At 55.3% G+C, this 24,622-nt stretch overlaps 7 protein-coding genes and 1 non-coding gene across 8 annotated transcripts in view; 3 read left to right on the top strand and 5 right to left on the bottom strand.

The window, feature by feature from the left end:
- Positions 1 to 285, bottom strand: part of LOC116074429 (vacuolar protein sorting-associated protein 52 homolog) — a 2,055-nt gene extending 1,770 nt beyond the window's left edge. The window contains exon 1 of the mRNA XM_031347006.1: positions 166 to 285. Coding sequence (XP_031202866.1) covers positions 166 to 285 — 120 coding nt within the window. The remainder of the gene's footprint in view (positions 1 to 165) is intronic.
- Positions 1 to 4,219, bottom strand: LOC116074541 (vacuolar protein sorting-associated protein 52 homolog). Its single transcript, XM_031347175.1, has 7 exons — positions 3,823 to 4,219; positions 2,996 to 3,080; positions 2,121 to 2,173; positions 1,888 to 1,963; positions 1,632 to 1,699; positions 1,229 to 1,404; positions 1 to 576 (listed from the first exon to the last, which is right to left on the bottom strand). The coding sequence occupies exons 1-7, from the start codon at positions 3,910 to 3,912 to the stop codon at positions 300 to 302; spliced, it is 825 nt and encodes a 274-aa protein (XP_031203035.1). The 5' UTR covers positions 3,913 to 4,219; the 3' UTR covers positions 1 to 299.
- Positions 29 to 139, bottom strand: LOC116075643. Its single transcript, XR_004112673.1, has one exon. It is a non-coding gene; the product is annotated as a U6 spliceosomal RNA (small nuclear RNA).
- Positions 4,220 to 4,276: 57 nt separating the features above from the next.
- Rps18 (ribosomal protein S18) lies at positions 4,277 to 8,060 on the top strand. Its single transcript, XM_031347176.1, has 5 exons — positions 4,277 to 4,377; positions 4,833 to 4,931; positions 7,458 to 7,646; positions 7,740 to 7,831; positions 7,941 to 8,060. The coding sequence occupies exons 1-5, from the start codon at positions 4,375 to 4,377 to the stop codon at positions 8,014 to 8,016; spliced, it is 459 nt and encodes a 152-aa protein (XP_031203036.1). The 5' UTR covers positions 4,277 to 4,374; the 3' UTR covers positions 8,017 to 8,060.
- A 228-nt stretch (positions 8,061 to 8,288) lies between these two features.
- On the top strand, positions 8,289 to 10,188 carry B3galt4 (beta-1,3-galactosyltransferase 4). The gene is made up of 2 exons (XM_031347174.1): positions 8,289 to 8,420; positions 8,797 to 10,188. Exon 2 carries the CDS (start codon positions 8,813 to 8,815, stop codon positions 9,914 to 9,916), a length of 1,104 nt encoding a protein of 367 aa, XP_031203034.1. The 5' UTR covers positions 8,289 to 8,420; positions 8,797 to 8,812; the 3' UTR covers positions 9,917 to 10,188.
- Positions 10,189 to 10,414: 226 nt separating this feature from the next.
- On the bottom strand, positions 10,415 to 18,576 carry Wdr46 (WD repeat domain 46). Its single transcript, XM_031347173.1, has 15 exons — positions 18,428 to 18,576; positions 18,152 to 18,340; positions 17,971 to 18,051; positions 17,768 to 17,880; positions 17,560 to 17,647; positions 17,412 to 17,473; positions 15,805 to 15,909; positions 15,531 to 15,681; positions 15,288 to 15,423; positions 14,841 to 14,940; positions 11,519 to 11,832; positions 11,302 to 11,396; positions 11,108 to 11,203; positions 10,857 to 10,970; positions 10,415 to 10,721 (listed from the first exon to the last, which is right to left on the bottom strand). Exons 1-15 carry the CDS (start codon positions 18,494 to 18,496, stop codon positions 10,623 to 10,625), a joined length of 1,812 nt encoding a protein of 603 aa, XP_031203033.1. The 5' UTR covers positions 18,497 to 18,576; the 3' UTR covers positions 10,415 to 10,622.
- A 296-nt stretch (positions 18,577 to 18,872) lies between these two features.
- Positions 18,873 to 20,379, top strand: Pfdn6 (prefoldin subunit 6). Its single transcript, XM_031347903.1, has 5 exons — positions 18,873 to 18,937; positions 19,070 to 19,213; positions 19,418 to 19,488; positions 19,566 to 19,690; positions 20,187 to 20,379. Exons 2-5 carry the CDS (start codon positions 19,150 to 19,152, stop codon positions 20,308 to 20,310), a joined length of 384 nt encoding a protein of 127 aa, XP_031203763.1. The 5' UTR covers positions 18,873 to 18,937; positions 19,070 to 19,149; the 3' UTR covers positions 20,311 to 20,379.
- A 673-nt stretch (positions 20,380 to 21,052) lies between these two features.
- Positions 21,053 to 24,622, bottom strand: part of Rgl2 (ral guanine nucleotide dissociation stimulator like 2) — an 8,579-nt gene continuing 5,009 nt past the window's right edge. Inside the window, exons 10-18 of the mRNA XM_031347902.1 lie at positions 24,487 to 24,555; positions 24,303 to 24,377; positions 23,358 to 23,390; positions 23,115 to 23,236; positions 22,915 to 23,010; positions 22,718 to 22,829; positions 22,341 to 22,634; positions 21,772 to 21,886; positions 21,053 to 21,678 (exon numbers count right to left, since the gene is read on the bottom strand). Of these exons, the coding sequence (XP_031203762.1) occupies positions 21,467 to 21,678; positions 21,772 to 21,886; positions 22,341 to 22,634; positions 22,718 to 22,829; positions 22,915 to 23,010; positions 23,115 to 23,236; positions 23,358 to 23,390; positions 24,303 to 24,377; positions 24,487 to 24,555 (1,128 nt within the window). The 3' untranslated portion in view covers positions 21,053 to 21,466. The remainder of the gene's footprint in view (positions 21,679 to 21,771; positions 21,887 to 22,340; positions 22,635 to 22,717; positions 22,830 to 22,914; positions 23,011 to 23,114; positions 23,237 to 23,357; positions 23,391 to 24,302; positions 24,378 to 24,486; positions 24,556 to 24,622) is intronic.

The raw sequence follows: 24,622 nt of genomic DNA, 5'->3' as shown, positions 1-24,622 counted from the left end.
TATCTTTGTTTTTGTTTTGTTTCACTTTGTAAATATGGAAGGCTTTATAATCTGCGTGTCATCCATTATTTGCACAAGGGTCATGCTAATCTTCTCTGTATTGCTCTAATTTTAGTTTCTACGCTGCCAAGGTGAGCACTGCTTGTTTTTGAGGCAGTGTCTCACGTATCTAGGGCTGGCCCCAAACTCTATTTCTTCTTGCACCTTCTGAGCGCTAGGACAACAGACCTGTGCCATCATGCCAACGTACACGGCACTGGGGACTGAACCCGGAGCTGCGTGCATGCTAAGCAAGCTCTCTACCAACTGAGCCGCATCTCCAGTCTCTTTAGATTTTCAGAGGATCTGGAGGGCCAACAATGCACTGCACAGGGGGACACAGCAGGAAGGGCTTGGGAAGCTGACTTTAGCAGACCACTCCCCACCTTGACTCGGAGGCGGTCAAGCACACCTCTGACATCTGCACAGGCAGCAGTGCCTCTAGCCTCCTGCTCTCTGACAGCGGCTGCCTTGGCATCCAGCTCCTGCAGCTGCTCCAGGAACCTGGGCTCAGTCACAGGAGCTTCCAGGATTGCTCTGAGGAGCAAGGGAGGATGGGAGTGGTTAGACGGGGACTCAACAGACCCGGGACAGCCTCCTCACAACTCATGTGTCATTTCGGCCTTTCTCTGTGGTCTCACGCCTCTATGATATAGGTACAAAGTTTTTGTCTCCTGAGCCACACCTCCCTCCTCTCATGGCCTTGGATCACTCCTAACCTGTGTCCTATCCTATGGCGGCTAAAGCAGGGTTAGTTGTTTTGTTTTTTTGTTTTGTTTTGGTTTTTTGAGACAGGGTTAGCTTTGGCTGTCCTGGAACTCACTCTGTACACCAGGCTGGCCTCGAAATCAGAAATCCCCTGTCTCTGCCTCCCAAGTGCTGGGATTAAAGGCGTGAGCCACCACCGCCCGGCTGGGTTAGAGTTATTAACCCATCCATTAATTTTTATAACGTTCTTTTTTTTTATTATTTTTTTAACAAGATCTCACTCTATAGTCCAGGCTGGTCTACTAGCAGCAATCCTCCTGTCTCACCCTCCCAAGCATGTGATTACAGGCATGAGCCTGCACACCTAGTTTCTAGATGGTACCTGACAACCCCAGCCTGAAGACCTATGTTGTAAATTGAGTAGATAACCCAGCCCAACCACCTGCTCTGGACATTGTGACCCTTCAAACTAGTGACTCACGTGACCAGAGCAGAGGGCACCACTAGCCCATCCACGAGTTCCCCAAGCTTCCCCCGAACTGCTTGTCGGTTACGAAGTCGGATGTTCATGGCCCCTGACTGCTCCTGCAGGGTCCGGATCTCAGAGCTGATGGAGCTGAGGTCGCTCTGAAAAGCTCCCAGCATCTGCTCCATGCGCTGTGAGGAGGGCAGGAAACATTGTGGGCCTGACTCCCGGTTGATGAGGAATGGGGACAAGTGTGCCACCCAAGTCTCTGTGAGAATACTCCAGTATCCAGCAAACCAGGAGGGTGGGAGATCCTCACTTGTCCAAGGGGGACAAAAAAAAAAATACTGACAAAAAACAAAAAGGAAGAGCAGAAGGCACTTAGGTCAGATGTGTGGCAGGGGTGAAGGCCACCCACCTCCAGGACGGCGTCACAGGCTGTGATCTGATTGTGCAGAGACGCTATGTTTTCGCTCTCTTGGATATCTGACCCACAAAAGTCAAGGGCTTCACACTGAACACAGAGCTCTGCAGATCTTCAGTACCTGCCCCCAGGCTCCCCGCAAGGTGACAGAAACCTGAAAGAGTTGCCATCCCTGTGGGGGCTACCTGCATCACATGCCCCCAAGGCCCCATGCTGATAACACCCATCTTTTCCCTCTGCTGGAGGATACAGTCCCGGATTGATTTCTGCTCAATCTGCTGCAGCTCCAGTTCCACCTGCTTTGAATAGTGTCGGAGATCCACACCCTGGGAGGGGAGGGGGGAAGAGGGTAGCAGGGGTGTGTGACAAAGTCGGGAAGAAGCCACAGTGAAAGGACAATCAGAACAGACATGGTGACTGGCTAGAGGGGAGCCACCAAGAGGAAGGGAAGGTGGGGGAGATCAGTGCAGGGGAGAGCCTCACCGTTTTGAGAGCCTCCTTCACTAACTCATCCTCCAGATTTGCCTGGATGTGAACTGGAAACAAGTTTATATTTAGGGTCCCCTGCCACACCTCCCTCTGCCCACACTGGGCACACGCATACACCACACCAACCTCCCCTTCGCTCCCAGCCCCCATCCTCTCCAGTTATAGGCACAGCTGCTTTGCCCGTGGGACTTTCTGCTGTTTCAGCTCCTCATGGTCTACTCGACCACAGATTGAAATATTAAGCAGGAATTTCCAAAGTGTGACTTGTAAGATCTAAAACGTGTGGCATTCTGAGAAGCTGAAGAACCTCTCGCCCCGGCCTTGGATATGAAACATCTTTGCTCCGTTAATCTATGGTGTATGTTGTGCCTGCCTCTCAATCATTTCATCTTAGCTGTCTGCACATTTATGCTCAAACAGGCTTTATTTTTATTTAATAATAGCCCCCAAAGAGCAAAAAATGGTACTGCAGTTTTATTATAGTGTATTGCTATGACTATTCAATTCTTACTGTTCATTTCTTTCTTTCTTTCTTTCTTTTTTTTTTTTTTTTTGGTTTTTCCAGGCAGGGTTTCTCTGTATAGCCCTGGCTGTCATGGAACTCACTCTGTAGACAAGGTTGGCCTTGAACTCAGAAATCCACCCGCTTCTGCCTCCCAAGTTCTGGGATTAAAGGTGTGCACTACCACTGCCCGGCCTGTTCATTTCTTACTAAGCCTAAATTAGAAGTTAAACTTTCTCAATTCATAGTTTAAACTTTATATGTACATTAAGAAAAAAACCCATAGAGGGTCATCTACTGGGGTCATGTAATACATTCCTAAAGAGTAAAGGGGTCTACTTAGCCCCCACCCCATATCACCACTTACCATCCACTTCATCCAAGATGAATTCATCAGAGGTGATATCCAACTCCCCGAGTTGTAGGGGCTCTTGGAGTCCAGAACCAACCCCCTGAAGAGGGACAGGTGAATGAATGGGGGGATACAAAAAGAGACATTGGAAACAAAATATGAGCGGATATCCCTAATCCTCCAGGTGAAGTGAAGGGTGCTTTTAGGGGCGGGGGGAGTTGCTGTTGTAAGTGGGTCAAAGATTTTGATGAGCTCAAATCTACATTTTTGGCGTACTGAGGATATCAGGCAATTCATGGAGTTGATGGAGTTGTTCAAATGAGAAAAAAACTAGGATTCGTCAAACTAGCCTTTGAATCTCCAGCTACCCCAGGTGATCTACCTGAGGGAGTTCCAGAGGCTAAAATTGTCTGTCAGCTTACACAGTGTTTACCCATGTGTCAGGTGCACCCTTAAACATACTCATTCGGCTAATCCTAACGACCCCCTATCAGGCATGTCCTGATAACGTCTCCAGTTTATAGATTTTGGAATCATGGGCACCGAAAACACAGCATAACTTTCCAGTGGTTAGGCTAGAAGTGGGACCCAGGCAATCCGGTTCCAGAGGCCACGTTCTTAATCTTTTACGCTGTGTTCTCATTTCTACTAAATACAATGTGAGCAGGAAGCTGACACTGTCCCTGGGAGAGTTTCGGCCACTTGGGTCCCTACGAAGGCTTGGTCACCATCACCCCGTAGCAGGACGGCTGCGAGCCCGGTGTCTAACTCCAGCCTACGCCTTCCTGAGGACAGGGACGACCTGACGACACTCCGGAGGACCTACAGCCCCGTGCTCTCACCAGCGGGCCCTCCTCCTCCTCCATATCAGAAGCCCCAGCCCGCAACACCAGCTCCCGGGCAGCAGCCGCCATGGTCGCTGCGGCTGCCATTCCCCCGCAGCCTCACTTCCGGCCGCTGTCTCAGCCCGTTCCCCGAAGCCAAGCCACAAGTCCTGGAATGTCTTCTCTGGAGCAAAAACAAAAACAAAAACAAAAACAAAGGTCCCAGATATTTGAGCTAACGTGACTGGCTGCAGTCTGCCCTCTTACGCTTTGATCATTTCGGTCAAGTGCAAACAGGAAGGTGAACGTCTCGAACAAAACCCTGCTCCGGAACCTTCGCTCCTCGCCCGCACAAGAACCGTACGACGCCAAAGAAGACCGGACCGGAAGTTACAGCTCCCGTCTCAATACAACTCCTCCCTTAGGGAGAGGCGGGGAGAGAGGCCGTTTCCGGAAGCGGTTCTCCGGTATAGCCCCGCCTCTTCCTCCCAGAAATGTATATAAGGTACATACGTCACTTCCGCTCTCTCTTCCACAGGAGGCCTCCACGCCGCCGTCTGTGCCGCCGCCATGGTAAGAGCGGAATCCGCGCCGGGATCCGGCGACATCGGACCCGGGGCAGGGGGAGTTTCCCGTCAGGGCTCAGAGGATGCCCTGTGCTGCGGGCCTGCGGCCTCCCGTGCAGCGATGGCGCGCGACCCGGGAAATGCTGGGGAGCAAGGGCCCGAGGAAGGGTCACTCCCGGGACACACCAAAGTCGCCGGAGGGGGAGCGTGGCTGTGTGGGGTCCTCTCCCGCCTCCCCTGCCCGGGGTCCCCGGGGCCGCGGGCGGCCAGCCTGCTCCCTCGTGTCCAGGGTTGCGCTTTCCCGCGCTCGGTCGCCTTCGGCGCGCTTGGCGAGCGCCGGTGACGGATGCGTTGTGTAAGCAGAGTCGGTGCTCACCGGGTTCAGCTCCGCCCCGGCGACCTCGGCTTTGGGGTGGAGGGTGGGGGTCACCTGTCCTGATAATCGCCCGTGTTCTTTTCAAGTCTCTAGTGATCCCGGAGAAGTTCCAGCACATTTTGCGAGTACTCAACACCAACATCGATGGGCGGCGGAAAATAGCCTTTGCCATCACTGCCATTAAGGTAACAGTGTCAGGGGAGCAGAGGGTAGCGGTTAAACTCACCTGGCACGTTACAGTAGAAGCTTGGGGGTGAGCTCAGGTTACCCCGAGACATTGACCCCGGGGGAAGCGAGGTGCGAGTGGGATCCTGTCCCACGTCGCAGAGGTTGGTTTCCCGAGGTCTCCAGCTCACCAGAGCAGTTCTGCGGTGTTCTTTGATGTCAGCAGACCTCGGGTGGGATTCCTGTGACCTAACATTGGAAGAGGTGGCAGTGGGGGGTGGGGTACCGAAGATGTCCCGCTAGTGCCACCGTGGAAAGTTGGTGCAGAAGCTGACACACGTCTCCCTTTTACAGCAAACGGGGAAATGGTGGGTGGAAGCTGGAAGGTTTCTCAATGCCGAGCGGAAAGCCTCCCTGAGGAGTGACATGTTGCTGGTCAGAACGAGCATTCTGCCTTGAGGGCCGGGGGCTAGACCCGTCTGTCAGTGGTGGGATCCTGGGGGATGTTAGACTGAAGGGAACTGGGTCGCCACTGAGTTCAGAGACGCGCTTCAAGGAAACTGGTGCGGTATATGTGATGGATAGAGGGGGCCTTGGTACCTGAGGGGATGTCAAATGGACATAACATTGGAGTAATTTTTTTTAACCTTATGAAGTCTTGCTCTGATTTTTTTTTTTTTTTTTTTTTTTTTTTTTTTTTTTTTAGTTCTGTACTTTTGGGAAACAAAATAATAATGGAGGGGGCGGGTGCCTGGTATGGTGGACAGAACAGTGTCTAGGAGGCTGAACGGCCTGGGGGATGCTTGTGCCACCTGTGACCCGCCTTTTTTAAACTGAGCATCTTGGGAGATGATTACAGTGTACGTAGAATCCAGACAAGGTGGATTGAGACTCTCAAGGGCTGTGCGCTGTGTCAGTAGAACCAGGCTAACTAACTGGGGGTTCTATTGATCCTGTGAGAGAGAGAGTGAAGGTTTAGTTAAGAGGTACGTCTTGCTGGGCAGATTAAAGATGGCGTACACCTTTAATCCCAGCACTTGGGAGTAGAGGCAGGTGGATTTCTGAGTTCGAGGACAGCCAGGGCTACACAGAGAAACCCTGTCTTGAAAAAGCAAAAAGGAAAAAAAAAAAAAGGAGGCAAGGCTTGTGGTGGCAGTGGAGCACACTTTAAGCCCAGCACTCCCAGAGGCAGAGGCAAACAAATCTCTGGGCTTGAGGCCAGCCTGGTCTATAAAGTTCCAGGACAGCCAGGGCTACGCAGGAAAAAAAAAAAAACCTGGCTCAAAAGCAAAGGTAAAGCTGGTTGGCAGTTCTGGGGAGGGTGACTGGGAGGGAGTTTGAGGAGAGAGATTGCAGGGTGGGCTCAGAGGTGATTGGGGTGGGGTGCAAGCTGACCAACAAAGGGTGCAGGACAGTGAAGGTTTGTGTTCTTTAAGACTTCTGCTTGTCTTAAGGTGAGAATCTGAATATTTGGAAGGGTAGGGGCTAGACGTACAGAAGTACTGACTGCCCATACCTGTAAGGCATTGTCAGAACCCCAGTCCCTCCAAACTGCTTTTATAATGTAAGTGCTTAGGAAAAGTCTGGAAAGCAAGGTGGGCATGGTTCCACACTTTATGGTTCAAGGCCAGCTCAGCTACAAAGTTCTCTCTGTTCTCTGCTTTGTCACCATGACCAGTCTTGCATCATATACCTTTAGTATTCACAGCTTGACAGCAAAACTGTCTCAAGAAGGAAAGTAAAAAGTAGAAAATGATGTGGAGGCTGAGGCAGGGTTGTGGAGGTGTTTGCATATCTGAATGCACATACCGCGCCTGTGGGGGCCAAAAGGGTGGCTCGGGTCCTCTCTATTGGCAGTTGAGTTGGGGGTGCTTGCTATTGGACCCAGGTCCTAGAAGAGCAAGTCACACCCACTCAAGCCCTATATTCCTAAAGGTTTGACCTTGTTCATCTGTGATGAGTGCCTGAAACCAGGGCACTGGGGTAAACATCCTGCTTTTGTGGAGTTGAGTTTGTGACACGTGTCCAGTGTGCCCTGAACAGTGTTCCCTTCTAGTTAGTAGGCAGGCTTTGTTTCTGTAAGAGTGATCTGAAAAATTGCAGGTTCTAACTCAGGCAGGCTATAGCAATCCTGCCCCAGCCCCTCTGCTTTCTGAGTAATGGGTTAATGGGGTGGGGAGGTAAGGGGGCCAGAGAGGTGGGTCAGGTTAAGAGCACTGGCTGCTCTTCCAGAGGATCCAGGTTCAATAACCAACACTCAGTCTTCAACTCCAGGTACAGCATCAGCGCCCTCTGGTCACTGAATACCCACTGCACACAGACATTGCAGGCAAACGCTCATAAAACACAGACTGGTCTACAGAGATCTGAGCGGCTGTTAAAAGCATGCTTCCAGGGGTTAAATTCCCAGTGACCACCTGGTGGCTTACAACCATCTGTAATGGAGTCCGACGCCCTCTTCTGGTGTGTCAGAAGACAGGGCCAGTATATGCTCAAAGTAAATCTTTCAAAAGTTTAAGCCTAATTCCCCCAACTTTTAACCTCAGGGCGTGGGGCGCAGATATGCTCATGTGGTGTTGAGGAAAGCAGACATTGACCTCACCAAGAGGGCTGGAGAGCTCACGGAGGATGAGGTGGAGCGCGTGATCACCATCATGCAGAACCCACGGCAGTACAAGATCCCAGACTGGTTCCTGAACAGACAGAAGGATGTGAAGGATGGGAAGTACAGCCAGGTGTGTTGGGAGGACGGGCAGGCGGTCACGGGGTGACTTAGAACTAGGCACGGAGCCAGGAGGTAAAGCTGGCACCCCCGTCTCCAAATCCAGGTGCTGGCCAACGGTCTAGACAACAAGCTGCGTGAGGACCTGGAGCGGCTGAAGAAGATTCGGGCCCATCGGGGGCTGCGCCACTTCTGGGGGTGAGTGGGTGAGGGAGGCTCCGACAGCTTGCTCTGAGCAGGCTGCCTCCTCTGCCTGCCTGTCGCAGCTCCGGCTGCTGTATGACCTGTGTCTTGCTTCCTTCCGCAGCCTTCGTGTCCGCGGTCAGCACACCAAGACCACTGGCCGCAGGGGCCGTACTGTGGGTGTATCCAAGAAGAAATGAGTCTCTGGGCCTTTGCTGTTAATAAATAGTTTATATACCAATGACCTCGGTCTCTTGTCTTCCATCTGATGGTAGTGAGATAATGCGCGGAGATCCTGCGGCTGGTAGTTTAATCTGGCTGCTGGCGCCCTCTGGGAGCAAGGCTTCGGTGTGCTTGTATTTAAATGTCCCTCCCAGCCGTGGGGACATCCTATGGTCTGCCTTTCCACACCTGGTGACCCACTGTGGAAAGCTCCTCCCTGGTGGGTGTTCATTAGGAGACTGCCTTGGGGCGGCCGCATCCGGCGGGAACCACTGTGAAGGGTGGGGCAGCCGGTTAGACACCTCCCGCGGAGCTTGGGCGGCTCTCAGTTGGGTGTCCTGTGGCTGGCGTGCGGAGCTGTTGTGGAGTGCGTGCTGCTCCGGTGAGTTATAGCAGGTAGCGGCTGCTCCAGGGGGCCTAAGAGGTGGGGAGAACCGCGGCATGGTGTTCCACGTGCTTTACAGCGGAAGCCAAAGGGAAGGAGGGCTGGGCCAAACACGAGACAGACGCCGCTTGTCGACTTCCGGCCTAAAGTGGCATGATGGGAAGGTGGTGGGGGAGGGGCGGGATGGAGCGGAGTTCGGCGTGCCGGCTAGGGAAACGGAGCTGTCCCGGGGCCCGATGTGGTGGGCCGGGGCCGCGCCGCACCGCACCTCGGGATGCGCCGGAGCCCCGTGCATGGGTCGCCGCGTCTCTGCTGCAGCAGCGGGTTAAGGCCGCCCTCCCAGCTCCCAGCGCTCTAAAAGCTCTGCCCACAGGTCTCTGCGGCACGCCATGCCCCTCAGCCTCTTCCGGCGCCTCCTCCTGGCGGTCCTGCTGCTGGTGATCATCTGGACCCTGTTTGGGCCTTCGGGCTTGGGGGAGGAGCTGCTGAGCCTGTCCCTGGCGTCCCTGCTGCCGGCCCCAGCCTCGCCAGGACCGCCCCTGGCCCTGCCCCGCCTCTTGATTTCTAACCCCCAGGCCTGTGGTGGCCCCGGACCCGCTCCTTTCCTGCTCATCCTTGTGTGTACCGCCCCGGAGCACCTGAACCAGAGGAACGTCATTCGGGAATCCTGGGGCGCCATCCGCGAGGCCCGGGGTTTCAGAGTGCAGACGCTCTTCCTCCTGGGAGAACCTGTAAGACAGCAGCTTGCTGACCTGGCCTCGGAGTCGGCAGCACAGGGGGATATCTTGCAGGCCTCCTTCCGGGACTCCTACCGCAACCTCACCCTCAAGACCCTCAGTGGACTGAACTGGGTGAACAAATACTGTCCTATGGCCCGCTACATCCTCAAGACGGATGACGATGTGTACGTCAACGTCCCAGAGCTGGTGTCAGAGCTGATACAGAGAGGGGGCCCTTCAGAGCAATGGCAGAGGGGCAAAGAGACAGCGGCTATCCATGAGGAGCACAAAGCCCAGGCAGTGCCCCTTCTGTACTTAGGCCGGGTACACTGGAGGGTGAGCCCCACTCGGACGCCAGAGTCCCGCCACCATGTGTCGGAAGAACTGTGGCCGGAAAACTGGGGTCCTTTCCCACCCTATGCCTCAGGCACGGGGTATGTACTGTCCATCTCTGCTGTGCAGCTCATTCTGAAGGTGGCCAGCCGGGCCCCCCCTCTACCTCTAGAGGATGTCTTTGTGGGAGTAAGCGCACGGCGAGGGGGCCTTGCCCCCACACACTGCGTCAGATTGGCTGGTGCTACCCACTACCCCCTGGATAGGTGCTGCTACGGAAAGTTCCTGCTGACATCCCACCAGGTGGATCCCTGGAAAATGCAGGAAATCTGGCAGCTGGTGAGCAGACCAAATGGCAAAAGGACTGAGCCCTTTTGCTCCTGGCTCCAGGGATTTCTGGGTACCTTGAGGTGCCGGTTCCTAGCCTGGCTCAGTAGTTGAGAGCCTGGGGCCACAGAAAACAGCACCTTAAAGTCAGAGCAGAGGCTGCAGTTCCCGTGGTGAGGTTTCCTCACAGCGGCCTCTGAAGCTGCTACCAACCAAGGAGAGATAGAAGACTTGGGGCCTGACCTGCCAGCTCCAAAGACCAGGGAGGGATAAAGCAAGGAGGGAGGGGCCTCAGCAGCGATAAGGGCCCAATAAACACGTCTCTCTACCTCAAGTGCAGTGTCTTACCAGGACACCAGCATACCTGGAGAGCCCATTGTTTCCAATACGTGTTGGTCTTTGCAACAACCACTCTGGGGATAATGGCCTCCTCTAAGATGAAGGCGAGGGCAGTGATGGGGAGACAGTCAGGGCAGTGAGCCGAATCTCCCGGGTAAGAACAGATCTACAGGATGGTCTAGGCACTTCTCCAGAAACCTTGTTTAACGCCCACACACCCAAGCAGCTGGCTGCTCATACCCAGTTGAGACATAAGGTACACAGGGGACAACCTCCCTAAGGATCTTTGCGTTTTATTTACAGTGTGTGTGTGTGTGTGTGTTTAGTGTGCACTGGTCCACGTGGGCATGGAAATGTTGAAAGACAACTTGTGTGTTTTCTCCTGCCAAACATGTCTCCTGGGAACTCAGGTCTGAAATCAGGTGCCTCTGCCCACTGAGCAAAGGGCTGGAGGATCAACCTGGGGCCTGCGACCTCTGGCTCATCGTACAAATCTATCCAGCGCGGATGGACGGGCTCCAGGCTTGGCCACATCTTGCTTTTTCTTCTGCTGCTGCTCAAGGCTCTGCCGGACTTTGTCCTGGGAACAAAGTGGGAAAGGGGCATAAGACAGTGAGCAGAGGCTGGCCGAGGCTGGCTGAGGCTGGCTGAGGCTGGCCGAGGCTGGCCGAGGCTGGAGGTGTGCGTGCTGACACCTGGCTCCGAGCTCACATACCCTGTGCTCCTGGTCCATGACCTTCTTCTTCCTCTTCACTAGGCTCGCTGTAGAGCTTCGGCCCTTCTGCTTTGCCTTGGGTTGAAAGGCAGCCTTGGCATCGGGATCATAGCCCTGACATGGGACATGAAGGAAGTCAACAGCAGTCCCAGGGACCTGGCAGCACCCACGTCCTGGGCTGCACTTTGGAATGGGGTGGGGCATAGAGGCGAGGTCTAGTACAGGTAGGAGGCTGCGGTAGGGCTCCATACCAGTCTCTCTATCCGCTCCTTCTTTTGCTGCTCCAGAGTGATCACATCTACCTCTGCCAGGGCCCGGGGGTCCAAACAAATGAGCTCTGCGGGTACCTGGGAGTGTCACAGGACAGCACTGTGTAAGGAGCCACGGGGAGGTGACACCAGAAGGGAATGGAAGCCAAGGCGGGCCAAGCTCCAGCACAGCTCACCTTCTCCAGCAGGGCCTTCACCTCCCACTCTTGCCGCTGCTTCCGGCTCCTGTATGGGTTATTCTCCAAACCATCAAAGTTGGGCTCAGCAGCCCCTGAGGGAGGGAGGGAAGAACATGGAGCTGAACCTAGTCCTGCAACTCTGGACTGACTGCCTATGGCCTCTCCCCAGCTGCCTCCAACCTGGGCACACTTGTCATCTTGCTGGGCCACTCACCAGGGACCAGCATGCTGGTGAAGCCTCCACTGTGCCCCACCCCCAACACGTCCTCAAAGGGGCAGAACTGGAGTCCATGCACATGGCCTGAGAGCCGGTGGGTGAGGTAGGGCTGCTCCAGGGAAGGTGGGCTGGCCTTGCCCTGCCCTGCCCATATGTTGACCACATCACCCATTCCTGCAACCAACAGTCCCCGCTGGGAAAAGGCCAGGTGCCCTGCCCCCTGGGGCAAGGTCCGGGAACTCAGGGGCTGGAATGTCCCTCGCAAGTCAAAGATCTTCAGCTGGTGGTCTAGCCCAGAGGTGGCCATGTACCTGTGTGGGAGATGGGTTGACTGGAGCCTGTGGCCAAGTCCAAAGCATCTACTGTGAACATGAAGGAAGACCAGTACCACTCTCCACAGTACATGCTGCGCCCAATGCAGCCCACCCCACAGCTTCCATTACTCGTCACTGCCTTGTTTTGAGGCAGTCTCACTATGGAGTCCTGAGCTCACAGAGATCAGCCCACCTTACCTCCCAAAGGCTGAGATTAATTGTGTGTGCCTCACTGTTTTCAAGGCCAGAGAGGAAACCTGGGTTAGGGAATGGCTGAGACAGGCATCCAAGCAGGCCTGTTTCTTGTGGGGTTTTGATGTGGTTGTGGGGAGGGGGGACTGAGCTCAGGCCTCACGCCTGCTGGCCGGTTCTGCTACGCGTCTCTCCTGCTGGCTACACCGCTCCCGAGTCACAGCCTGCACCTAAGCGACATCCTACCTCAGAAGGCAGCACATGGTGGCGCAATAAAGGTGCCAAGTACTTAAACAAAGGCCGAGCCGTGATGACAGACACAAGCGGAAGTCTGTCTTCAGGGCTGGCCAGAATACAGAAGAGGAAAAGGGCTGTGTGGGTTTCCTGAAGTCAGTGCCACAGTGCCTTCTCCAGAAGTAACCAAAGGCCGTGTTTCTCAAGAAAATCTCTGCCGGGCGGTGGTGGCACACGCCTTTAATCCCAGCCATGGGGAGGCAGAGGCAGGCCTGCTCTACAGAGTGAGTTCCAGGCCAGCCTGGGCTACACAAAGGTGCCTGCCTAGCAACCCTGTCTTTAAAAATCAAGAGGAGTGGGGAGAAGAGAGAGAATCCTCCTAAAAAGCTAAAGCAAAGTCACACATACAAAGTCTACCCAAATCCCCAAGTATAAATCCTTTCAGAGGCTAAGAGGGGAGCTCAGGCTGACGAGCCTTGATCTCGAAGCCAGGGAGGGACTCAAAACTTCAATGAGCAGAGGTTCTCCAGGTGACAGAGCTCAGCAGAGCCTTAGCAGGACAAAAAATCCACTGGGCTAGGCACGGTTGTGCGAGGCCTTAATCCCAGCACTTAGGTGGGCCTTGGTGAGTCCAAGGCCAGTCTTGTCCACATAGCAAACACAGTGAGCTACGAGCCAGGGCTGTATAGTGAGACCGTGTGCCCTGCCAGAAAAGCCATTGGTACAAACCAGAAACAGCTGAGAGGTCCTGGACCTGTCACACCCTCAGGTGGGTGAGTTCCATTCAGATGCTGGTCGATGCTATCCTAAGGCAGGCTTCCAGGCAGCCTTGGGAGGAGACCAGCACCCCCTGTAGTCTGAGTGGACCCAGCGGTAAGCAGGCATAGGCTGAAGACCCAGCACTCTAAGGACTGTGGTGCTGAGCAAGCATGAAGCCCTGGGTAGGAGGTGTGGGCCCCGGCAGGGTTAGCTACAGCTCAGGCCTAGTGGCCACCTTAGGCGCGGACATGCTTCCCTACTCTGCAGAGCCACACTAGCAGATGGGAGAATGGGCAGAACCAAACTACTAGTTCACAAAGACAATGATGGCCGCCAAGGCGAGCTCAGCATCTGGGAAGTGAGTGGGTGACTCTGGCTTCTCCTTACCCAACCTCTTTACTGGTTTGTTTCCCATTAAAAAAAGAAAAAGCTGCAATGATGCAAAAACTTAATGTAGAAAGTCTCTGATCATCAGCGAAGGGGGAAGTGGTTTCTCGGAAGTTCCTCTGGAAGCAGCACAGATGTGCCCTGCAGGGCCGGCAGCACCATGCCTGTCAGGAGCACAGACAGCACAAGGGCCCAGAGGTCCAAGGCAAGGCAGGACTCCAGAGGTAGTCGAAAGCAAGATCAAGAGTAAAGGGCCACCAGGGCTAGGAGTGGTGGCGCACGCCTTTAATCCCAGCACTTGGGAGGCAGAGGCAGGCAGATTTCTGAGTTTGAGGCCAGCCTGGTCCTGAGTTCCAGGACAGCCAGGGCTACACAGAGAAACCCTGTCTCAGAAAATAAAAGACAAAAAAACAAAACAAAACACCAAAAAGCCAAGAGTGATGCCACCAACCAGGCCCAGACCCAGAGAGCACTCAGAGAACGCTGGTTTTTAGACTGTGTCAGTATATAACACAGACTGGCCTTGATCTTTTATCCCCCTGCCTCAGTCTCCTGGGTACTGGGGTTAAAGTGTGTACTACAATCCCCGCTCTGGCAATCAATGTTTCTGACTTCTAGAGAATTGGGCACTATGTGGTTCAAATCATTAGAAAGGTGGCACTGCAGCAGAATCCCATAATTCCAGCACTCAGGAGGCTGCTGCAGGGGGGTTGCTACATGCTCCAGGACAGCTTGAATTGTGGAGTGAGACAACCCTCTGCCTGTACACTCAAACTGTGCAGGCATGTGTGGAGTTGGGGGGAGTTGGAATGATGTCAGTTTGCTAAGCCTTTGTTCGCTGCTCCCAGGCGATTTAACGCAGAGTTCGGGTGTAGAACTGGGACATTCCGTGTCCTCCTCCTCTAAGATGTCACTTCAGATACAGTGGGGCAGCAGGTTGGGGTGGGAGCCTGCTGTCCCTGAGGGAGGACCGACGTTCCCCGTGACCTAGCTCACCCCACCACCACTCACGTGGCACCCTTGGCAGGCTAGGCTCCGGGCTGAGCTGAGGACGTGAGCGCGAATCAATCCCTGAATGCACCCTCATGTGGCAACAGAGATGAGTTCAGGTTGGAGAAATTTTGTGTAAGGGAACAGGAGAGAAGGCGCTTCAGGGAGGAAGTGACACAGTAACTGACGGGCCCAGCAAAAGGGACAAGACATCACGTCACAGAATGGAGGCACCACCTGGGAAGTGCTCCTGGGAACCACTCCATACGCCGCAGGCACACAATGTGCACCACGCAGCACGGGACCTGGAAACCAGCACACGGGCTCTCTAACACGTCACGCAGCTGGGCGGCACCGGATGCCGTCTGCGCCCCTACAAGCCAATACGCTCCACCCTTCTGCCCAGCTGTGCCCAACACCGTGTCCCCAAACACATGACTTACGTGCCTGTAGAATCCACTGCCACAGCCCGCAGCCCACCTCGGTGACACAGAATCTTCGCCAGTGGTTCCTTCACAGCTGGACTCCATAGAGACACAGTGCCTGAAAGGCAGAGGCCACTCCAGGTTACCACGGCAACCCAGCCTCAGGCTATTAAATGGAGGAAAGAGAGGACACCAGGGGAAGACTTCCATAGACCCGGGTGATGGGTGCAGTGGAGCTTGGTCTCATAGGGACAAGGCCCTGGGTTCAGTTCCCAGACCCAGGAAATGTATTAGTGCATTAGCAGAGGGTCAGGTGGGGCCCAGAGAAACAGGCCAGCCAGGCCGGCACACATGCACAGCTCCTGCGGTGCAGAAAGCTGAAGCAGGACAGTTGCTGGAGCACAGGTCTGAGACAGGCACCAGACCCTGACTCAAAAAAGAAAAGAAGAAAATCCCGGAACTCACCATTACTGTGTCCGAGGTGGATAACAGCATTGTAGGGGTTCTGAGCCATGACATTGAGCCGTCCTGCCCGCGCATTCAGAGCCGTCACGATCTTCCCCACTGACACATCCAGGTAGGTCAGAAACCCAGTCTCTGACTGAGAGATAAAACAAGATGTCCGGCTGTCCTCTCCCTTCTACGGGTCCTAAAGGAGAGGGGTCCTCCCAAGGACAGCCACTGGCCCTCTGCCCCACAACCACTCACAGCCGTGGCCAGGAGGAAGTGGAAGGGGAGGAATTCAAGCCGGGTCACTCGGTCACAGCGGCGGATGCAGTGGAGCTCGATGCCCTGGTTGTCATAGATGTAAAGCCATCGGTTCTGAGCGACTGCAAGCAGGGCCTCAGAGTGAAGAAAGCTGGGTAGAAAGGGGGAGGGGTTCATGGGAGGCGGGGCCATGGGAGGCGGGGCCACAGGGCACCATCCAACAGGGAGCGGGCTGGCCCACTCCCATCAACAGCCAACAGAAGAAAACACTCACTGGATGTCCCGTACTGCTTCCATGACATTGATCTCACACATGAGCTTCTTGGTCACCCAATCCAGGGCAGCCACGTGACCCCGACGCCCTCCTAAAGCCAGGTGTCTGTTTGACATAAAGCAAAGCCAGAGTGTTAACGCAGGGAGCACCCTGACCCAGACTGGAATAATTCAGCCAGCCCCTGACAGAAGGGAGGAAGTGCGGTGCTGCTGCAGACTGCAGCAACCAGACCCACACTGCGTAACTGAAGAAGACACAGGTCGTGTACCTGAGGAGACACAGCCAAATCTTAGTCCCAGAAGGGGCTAGGGAGATGGCTCAGTCAGTAAAGTGCTTGCCACAAAAGTGTAACGGCCTGAGCCTGGATCCCTGGCACACATGCAATCCCAGGGCGGCCAAGACAGGCCGGACAGCAGGTCAGTGAGGAACCTGCTCAAAAATAAGGTGGAAGAACTGAGGGGACCGCTCAGTGGTGAACACGCCTGAGGAAGAACTGAGGGGACGGCTCAGTGGTAAACACGCCTGCTGCTCTCCTGAGAACCCCGGGTTCGATTCCCAGCACCCACGTCACAACTAAATCATTCATAACACCAATTCCTGGGGACCTACACCCTCTTCTGATTTGCATACCAGGCACACACATGATGCTCAGACATACGTGCAAGCAAAACACTCATACACACAAAACAATAAATAAAAACTTAGAAACGTTACAAAATAAAGAGGAGGTTCAGCAAAAAGGCCCAGTGGCTCAAAGTATTTCCTGTACAAGCCTGGTTCCCTGAGTCTGAACCCCCGAACCCACATGAAGGCAGATGGAGAAAATGGCTCTCTTCCAGCTAACCCCACATACCGAGTCATGGGGGCACACAAGCACGCTCGTACACACCAACAATAATAAGCAGGTAAAAAATGGAAAGCAATATGTGAAGACGCCACGTTGACCTCTGGTGACCACGTGCACACACACCCATGTGCAGGTGCACACACATACACAATAAAGCCACTGGAAGCTGAGGGGCTGAGGGCGGGTGCAGCTCAGTAGTCAAGCGTATGCTCTGTGTGCACACGCAAGGTCATGGGTTTCATATCCAGAACCAGCAAAGGGAGCTCCGCTCCCTCCAGCTCTTGCTGGCACCATGATCCCCACCCCGCAGCCCCCCAGAACTACAAGCCAACCTTAACCTAACTTCGCCCCTTAGAAAGGGGGCGGGGAGCCGGGCAGTGGTGGCTCACACCTTTAATCTCAGCACTTGGGAGGCAGAAGCCAGCCTGGTCTACAGAGTGAGTTCCAGGACAGCCAGGGCTACACAGAGAAACCCTGTCTTGAAAAACCAAAGGGGAAAAAAAATAGAAAAGAGGGTAGGGGAGGTATGGGAAAGTGGCATCGCAGAGAGACAGCATAGCAAGGTGTGTCTAGCACATGCCTATAACCCCAGCCCAAAAAGAAAAGGCAGGCAGGATGGTCTGCTACCTTCCAGGTTAATAGAACACAAGCCCTAGGTTCTCTTCTGGCCTCCAGGTGTGCACCCGTGCATGCACACAGAGATAATTAAGTCTTTATTGCTTTAAAGAGAGAGATTAGAGCCTCGGGGACTCACCCTTACCTCCCTGTTCGCGAGTAGTTCAGTCTGTAGGGTCCAAACTGCCTCAGATTCAGGTCAAAGTGCTAGGAAGGGTCAAAAACACTCGTGAAAGAAAGAACTCCTCCCACCCAGTCTCCCGGGACCCGCTCTCTTCCCCGCTCCGGCTCACCTTGGCAGCGCTCGCGATGTCCACCGCGTCGGCGATATCTGTCTGCAGTATTTTTGCTGTGTCCTCCCCATCTTCTCCTACCAGAAACCTGAAAGGCAGTTAGAATGACGACGGCGACGGTGGACGCTCCCCACCACGAAGCGGGCATGCACACGCAATAACGCCGAGGGAGACGGGGCAGGGAAAGGGCAGGGCGAGCTCCGCTCACCCAGGCTCCTCCGCCAGCAGCAGCTCAGCGCGCGCGGCTCGGACGCTCGCCTCCTCCTCCTGCGTTTCAGCCTTCTCGAGCTTGCTTTGGGTCTTAGGCTTCGGATGCGGGAGCTACGGCACCGGGATCAGGGTTGCAAGACCCGGGAACGCCACCTGGGCCAGCCGCCTCCCCCTCCAAACCTTCGGCGCGCCGGTCCTCACCTTTTTGGACTTGTCAATGCGGCAGAACTTCCGGGCCCCCTCCAGCGGGGCGGGGACGTCTCCCGGGAATGGGTCCTGAGCCTGGCGAGGGCAGGGAGGAGAGAGGCGGGTGCTGATGGACCCGGTTCCTCTCGTCCTCAGGCGGAGACCCGCACCGCCACCGTGTCGACCCCAGGCTCACCCCCGACAGGGTCCTCGGCGGCTTCTTCCGGTCTGAGGCGGTCTTGGAGAACCGAGACTTCGGGGCGATGTGCGCGCTCCTGGACGCCCGGGATCGCGGATCCGCAGTCCTCGCCTTCTTCCGAGGCGGCCCCGGGGAAGCGCCGGCGGCGGACGGGGTGGCCTCCTCCTCCCAGTAGCGCCGCGGTTTCTAAGGGGCAGAGGAGAGAAGCCCTCGCACACGCAGCCCGAGCCGGGCCCCCGGGGCGCGGCGGACGCCTCCTCCCGCCAAAGCTACCTTCCTCTTGGCCTGAGGCTTGTCTTTCTTGGGTGGGACACCCCTACCCGGCTTGGGGGCTGTCTCCATCTCCAAGACCGAACAACGATCCACGTGCGAAACTCCCTTCGGGGGTAGTAGTAGCTCGGCCTTCTAGGACAATTCCGGAAGTCCCGCCCCACACTCCCGGCCCTCATCCAATCATCGCCGTACGGGCTTCTGAATCCTCTGGCGCCATGTTGAGTGAGGGCACGCCTCTGCTCGTCCGAAGAGCAGCTTATAACCAAACAAAGATTTAAAAAGCATGTCTGGACCCCGAGTCCTGTTAACTATGAGCTTAGATTTTTCCATATTTACTGCTCTGTCTTGTCCAAAACCACTCGAGCCGAGTCTTTTAAGTAGAACGTGTCTCGCACAAGTCAGAACTACATGTCCCGGCATGCTTCAGACTACAACTTCCGGCGCGGTCTTTTTTCCCCGGCATGCCTTGTTTACTTCCGGGTTTATTACTACAGAGTCGAGCGTGAGAAGGTTAGGGTTTGGTTAGAGGGTTGGGGGAATCTCTTCTTTCGCTCTCCCTTGCCTGAGGAGTGGCTGTGTCTGGACGAAGAAAGGCCGCGGCGCCTCGGAGAGCTGCCGGTAGAGAGTGCTGTCCTCCTGCAGGGACAGGAAGGGGAGTCCCGGTGCCTGCCGTCCAGAGCTTGAGACCCAGCGACCCTCGCCCAGGAGGCTTCCCCTTCACCATGGCCGAACTGATCCAAAAGAAGCTGCAGGGAGAGGTAGAGAAATATCAGCAGTTGCAGAAGGGTAAGAGAGCGGAGTTGGTGTGGTCTCTCCCCTTCCACTCTCAACTGTGATGAGGCGTCGAGCCCCATCGGGGGGATCTGTGCGCAGCGAGCTGCCCCTCCTCTCGGTATTCTCGCTTTCTTCCTCACGCCCAGTCCCCCCAGAATTGTGCGTTTCTGGGCCCATTTGATGTCTTTAATCGTGTGTTTCCTCTCACCACCCCAGACTTGGGTAAATCCATGTCAGGGAGGCAGAAGCTCGAAGCACAGCTAACGGAAAATAATATCGTGAAGGAGGTGAGGATGGGTTCTGGGGGCGAGGAGGGACTTTCCTGGGCACGGTTATCTCATACACCGCCCCATCCCCTCTTCAGGAACTGGCCTTGCTGGATGGATCCAACGTGGTCTTTAAGCTTCTGGGACCCGTGCTTGTCAAACAGGAGCTGGGGGAGGCCCGGGCCACGGTGGGGAAGAGGCTAGACTACATCACAGCGGAAATGTAAGTCCTGCACATGGCATTTTCAGTGCAGAAGCATTGAGCCCGTGCTGGATAGTTCTCCGTAGTAGCGCCCTCTTTCAACTCAGTTCCGTAAAGTCCTGGTTGCCCTGGAACTCGGTCTGTAGACAGGGCTGACCTGTCACAGATGCGCCTGCTGCCACCTCCCAAGGGATGGGATTAAAGGCGTGTGGCACCACTCCTGGCCCTTCTTTTTGTGTTACATCTGGTGGGGACACATGCGCATTGGCCCACATTAGTCAAAGGACAACCTGTAAGGATGTCCCTCTCCCTACTGTGGGGTTCTGTAGCTTGAATTCAGGTGCCAGCCTTGGAGGACAGCAGCCCTACCCAACTGATCTCACCAATGCTTTCTTCCCCTTTGTGCCCTCCGCTGCTTTCTGTCCCACAGACCTCAAATTTTCCAGACTCCCATTGTCCCATAACATTGAGCCTTCGCTGATTTCTCCTTTCCGCTCGCCTCCTTTTCCCTCCTCAGTAAGCGCTACGAAACGCAGCTTCGGGACCTCGAGCGGCAGTCAGAGCAACAGAGGGAAACCCTCGCCCAGCTGCAGCAGGAGTTCCAGCGGGCCCAGGCAGCAAAGGCTCCTGGGAAAGCCTGACCCTGTGGGAGGGGGAGGGAAGGGGGAGATGAGGCTAACCCTGAGCCAATAAAATGTAAACAGAACCAAGCCTACTTTCTAGCCAGTCCTTCTTCACTGTTCTTCCATTTCCATACACGCTGGGATTCATACAAACCTCTGGGATTCACGTTCTTATGACTGAAATTTCTCTGTGGCCATATTCTGGGGTTTTGCTTTCCTGTGGCTGAGAATTGAGCTCAGGGTGTTGCCTTGGGTGCCTTCAGTTTTGAAACTTTAGTCTGAAATGTCTCGAGCTATTTCTTGCCCGTACATACAACCCTTTGGCTTCCCTTACCCTTACGTTGCTTGGTTGGTGTGATAGAGACACGGGAGTGGACACTTGTCTACAGCGCAGCATGTCGTTCGTTGCCATAAAACTCAGTTCTCTGGCTTGAGAGCCCAGGAAATGACTAGAAATCTACCTTGAGAGAAGTCCGCAGGGATCACTGTCATTCCCCTCCCCACCCCCGCCATCTTGGGGTCTTTGACAAGAGAAGCAGGGGTGTCTAAAGGATGCAGGAGTGAAGGGGTCTCTGGGTTACCTTTCACCAGTATCTTGTTCTCGGGTTCAGGGATGGCGCCCGGGGCCTCCTGCATCCCACCAAGCACTTCGCCACTGAGCTATACCACGTACCTCCTGGGACTAGAACGGTGGTCTGTGCCACCTATTTTCAACATACACCCCACGTAGTACCCAGCTCCACGAACTGAAGGACGGGAATGGGGTTCAGTAGTGTTTTGGTTTATTTTCTTAGTGTTGTCACAGTGACGGGAACCCCCAGAGAGGGACAAGAACCTCTTGTCACTGCCCTCTGCCCGGGGCCCAGCCTCTAGGCCTTCCCTGAGCCTGTCACAGGCTGGCATGTGGCAGGAACCAGTACTCTTCCCAGCACAGATGGTGTGCCACATTCCCCAGAGGTGGAAGCTAGATGCAGGTATCCAACTTGGTTACATGATCACCAGTCCCACGGGGCTGGGGCTGGGGCTGGCTTTCGAAGTGGTTTCGTAAACAGGTGACTTAACTGTCCCAGGGTGGCTGGCCACCTTTCAGGTTTTCTGCTCTAAAATAATGGCCACAGTATGTGGCTGCTCACTCCTGGTATGAGTTGCTATGTAAACCAACAGGACTTCATCCTCAGAACAGGGCCCGTGCAATCTTCCTCCCCGTGGCCTTGATCCTGGGAAAGGAGCCCCCTCCCCCCTCGCTGGGAGGAGTTCCTGAGGCAGAGGGGCCGCTGTGGGAACCCGGGGTGGCAGCAGAGGGTCTTCTGCGCTGCCGCAGGAGGAAGTCGTGAGATGCGCCATCCATGGCATAGAAGACGTTGGCTGAGTGTGGGATGGTCAGCTCTGTGGGTTCAGAAGTGGGGATGAAGCATTCGGTCCTCCCAGAGTGCCAGCTCGCCCCTCCCTCCAGCTCGCCCCTCCCTCCGGTCTGCTCACCTCGATCCCCAGGAAGCAGCTGCACTAGCTCAAACTCTGAAGCCACAGCAGAATCCCGATTGTTCTTCTTAAGGACACGGCTAATAACACTGGGAGCCTTGTCCTGGCTTGTCACCTTACAGAAGAGATCAAAAGAACAATAAACAAGCCAGGCAGTAGTGGTGCATGTCTTTAATCCCAGCACTTGGGAGGCAGAAGCAGGTGGATTTCTGAGTTCGAGGCCAGCCTGGTCTACACAGAGAAATCCAATCTCGAAAACCAATAAAACAAACAAGAAACCCAATGGCTGCCAGTGCCCTATCAGCCAGCCCACATGGTTCCTAGCACAACAAGGCTGCTTCCCTGTGGGAAAACTGTTGGCTCTGAACGTGTCATGCAGCTCCTGAAAACTCAGGGTGTGGCCTGCTAATGCACAGTTGCCACCAACATCAAACAACTGCCTGAGAGCCACAGAGACTACAGCTGAGTCCTGGCCACCCGAACCCAAGACTAATGCCTAGTAAGGTAAGGTCCTCCCTGCCCCGCCCTGCCCCGCCCTGCCCCGCCCCGCCCCGCCCGGGCTCCCTCACCAGGATGCTCTTGTAGACGCTGCCATCCTCCCCCAGCTCCATCTGCACTCGGATGATTCGGCAATCAGAGGACCCTGGCCCAGATACCCCACCCCCACATCCAGCACTCCTAGAGGCCCCCTCTCCTGTGCTCCCACTCAACGGAGAGCCACAGGAGGCTGAGCGTCGGTGACCCCGGGAAGGCCTAGGGGAGGAGGCTGGAGGAGAGAGGTGGCCAGGGTCGGCAGGGCTGTGCAGGGAGGGGCTGCTTTCCAGGGCAGAGTCCAGAGAAGAGACAGACGGCCACTTCATGTGCTAGGGGCAAACGGGTGAGGTCATGAACGGAGGAAGGCTGGAGAGAAAAGTCCTGATGTGGTCAGAGGCAAGAGCAGGCTCACCTGGGCGAGGCGAGTCAGCAGGGGAGCCGGGGTTCCAGGGACCTCATCTCCCCCCACACTGGGCCGATCCCAGGACACGAGCGGGGTGGGGCCTCCGACAGAGCCCAGAACTCTACAGAGGCAAGAAATTAGACAGTGACAGGGACAGCAGCATGTCCCCGTAAAACCGGCTCCCAGCCAGCCAATAGTGTCCTCACTCCGTCCACTGTGTGATGACGAGGGCTGGCCGAAGCATCCTTGCGGCAGGGGAGTCACTGGTACCCGGTGGCTCCACTTCACAGGAAACACGGTGACTGGACAGGATAGCCATGGGCAGAGGTCAGGATGTGCCACCAATACACACACACACACCCGTCCCCAAGCCAGGGTCCTACAACCCAACCACCCAGCCAGTCACCTTTGAGCTTCAGTCAATGGCTGGAGGCCCTGGAGCCATTGCTGGATATCAGGGTTAGGTCGGAGGTCGTAGCCACGACATTCTTTCTGGAGGCGCAGCAGCTCCGAGAGGACAGCAAACTCCTGAGAAGGAGCCCTCAGACTGCAGGAGCCAAACTCAGTGCCCCCGACTTCACCTCCCTCTCCCCGTTCCTGGGACAGAGAGGGAAACCCACCACCCAGCCCCACCCCACACTCCTCTCACCTTCCTCCGCTTGTCAAAATTGATGTAGCCATTCTGCAAGGGCAGGAGGAGAGGGATTAAGGGGTGATCCTGCCCGGGTACCAGTAAGAACACCCCCTTCCCAAAACACAGGCAGTGCACTGCCACGAAGGCCTGGGCATCCCATTCCCAAAACATTGGCAGTGCACCGCCACTCATCCCACCCCTCCTCGCCTCCCCTTCACGTCTCAGACCTAAACCCATCTTGACTTGATCTTCTTTTGTTTATTTTTGAGACTCGGTTTCACTGTGTAGCGTGAGCTGGCCTAGAACTCACTATGTAGATCAGGCTAGCCCTGAAGTCATAGAGGTCTTCCCCCCTCTGCTTCCTGGGTGCAGAGATTAAAGGCATGTGCCACTATGCTGGGCAAACTAAATTTCTCAAAACGAAAGAACAATGTAGACAGGCAGGCCTCTGAGTCAGAGAGACCAGCCTGCCTCTGCCTCCTGGGTGCCGAGATTCCAGGCAATGCCCAGCTCCACTTGACACTGACAGAGAGCATCTAGCGTCTAGATGAGAAAATGGAGCTCACAGTAGGCCAGGGAACTTCCTGGAAACCTCAGCGTTTCGTCTTGTTTGCAACGCTGGGGTTGAAACCCAGAGTCTTGGCCATGTTGGAGAGTCAGTCCCATCACCGCCAGCTATTCAGTTATTTTTAATAAGCTGTATGTGCCAACATTTCAGTACGCCCTAAGCACTTGACAAAGTCGGACGCGTGCATCTCTCCCACTCACAGGCCGATATACATGCATACAGTCAGACATACACCCATAGACCACTGACGTAGAGAGGTTGAACTATTTCCCGTGGTAACAGAACCTGACTGGAGAGCCTCTCTGTGGGAAGGTGTCGGCCTGACCCTGAGGTGCCACCCAGGGCAGATCACACACACACACACACACACACACACACACACACACACTGACCTCCAGCTCATCCTTGGAGGCTGCATCCAGCATCACGAGGTCCTTCAGGAAGGTTCCCAGGTAGGGGACCACACCCTACAGGCAGAGATGGCAGAGATGGGAGGGAGCCCTCTCCCTTTCCCTGCAGACACAACTGTCTACTCACCTCAGCAGGTGAGCCGCCCACTGCCAGCAGAACACTCACCCCGCCCCTGAAGCCAGACCTTGGGGCCTTCTTGGAGTGTGGCTCCACGGGGGACTGCAGCTTCACTTCCTGGTGACAAAGCAAGGAGATGAGGAGGAAGGGGCTGGGGAGGAGGGAGCAGGGGAGGAGGGAGCAG

The sequence above is a fragment of the Mastomys coucha genome, unplaced genomic scaffold (genome assembly GCF_008632895.1).
Source record: "Mastomys coucha isolate ucsf_1 unplaced genomic scaffold, UCSF_Mcou_1 pScaffold3, whole genome shotgun sequence".
Lineage (NCBI taxonomy): Eukaryota > Metazoa > Chordata > Mammalia > Rodentia > Muridae > Mastomys > Mastomys coucha.
The sequence above is the reverse complement of the archived record's forward strand: the minus strand, read 5'-3'. Positions and strand labels throughout refer to the sequence as shown.

Coding starts and splice junctions, on each gene's coding strand:
- Wdr46 (XM_031347173.1), bottom strand. CDS start 18,496: ATGGAGACAGCCCCCAAGCCGGGTAGGGGTGTCCCACCCAAGAAAGAC. Junction 18,341..18,427: donor AGCCTCAGGCCAAGAGGAAG/GTAGCTTTGGCG, acceptor TCTGCCCCTTAG/AAACCGCGGCGCTACTGGGA. Junction 17,648..17,767: donor CTGCTGGCGGAGGAGCCTGG/GTGAGCGGAGCT, acceptor ACTGCCTTTCAG/GTTTCTGGTAGGAGAAGATG.
- Pfdn6 (XM_031347903.1), top strand. CDS start 19,150: ATGGCCGAACTGATCCAAAAGAAGCTGCAGGGAGAGGTAGAGAAATAT. Junction 19,214..19,417: donor ATATCAGCAGTTGCAGAAGG/GTAAGAGAGCGG, acceptor TCACCACCCCAG/ACTTGGGTAAATCCATGTCA. Junction 19,489..19,565: donor AAAATAATATCGTGAAGGAG/GTGAGGATGGGT, acceptor TCCCCTCTTCAG/GAACTGGCCTTGCTGGATGG.
- LOC116074541 (XM_031347175.1), bottom strand. CDS start 3,912: ATGGCAGCCGCAGCGACCATGGCGGCTGCTGCCCGGGAGCTGGTGTTG. Junction 1,700..1,887: donor GCAGAAATCAATCCGGGACT/GTATCCTCCAGC, acceptor TTTGTGGGTCAG/ATATCCAAGAGAGCGAAAAC. Junction 577..1,228: donor GTGCCCTCTGCTCTGGTCAC/GTGAGTCACTAG, acceptor CTTGCTCCTCAG/AGCAATCCTGGAAGCTCCTG.
- B3galt4 (XM_031347174.1), top strand. CDS start 8,813: ATGCCCCTCAGCCTCTTCCGGCGCCTCCTCCTGGCGGTCCTGCTGCTG.
- Rps18 (XM_031347176.1), top strand. Junction 7,647..7,739: donor AGGATGGGAAGTACAGCCAG/GTGTGTTGGGAG, acceptor CTCCAAATCCAG/GTGCTGGCCAACGGTCTAGA. Junction 7,832..7,940: donor GGGCTGCGCCACTTCTGGGG/GTGAGTGGGTGA, acceptor TTCCTTCCGCAG/CCTTCGTGTCCGCGGTCAGC.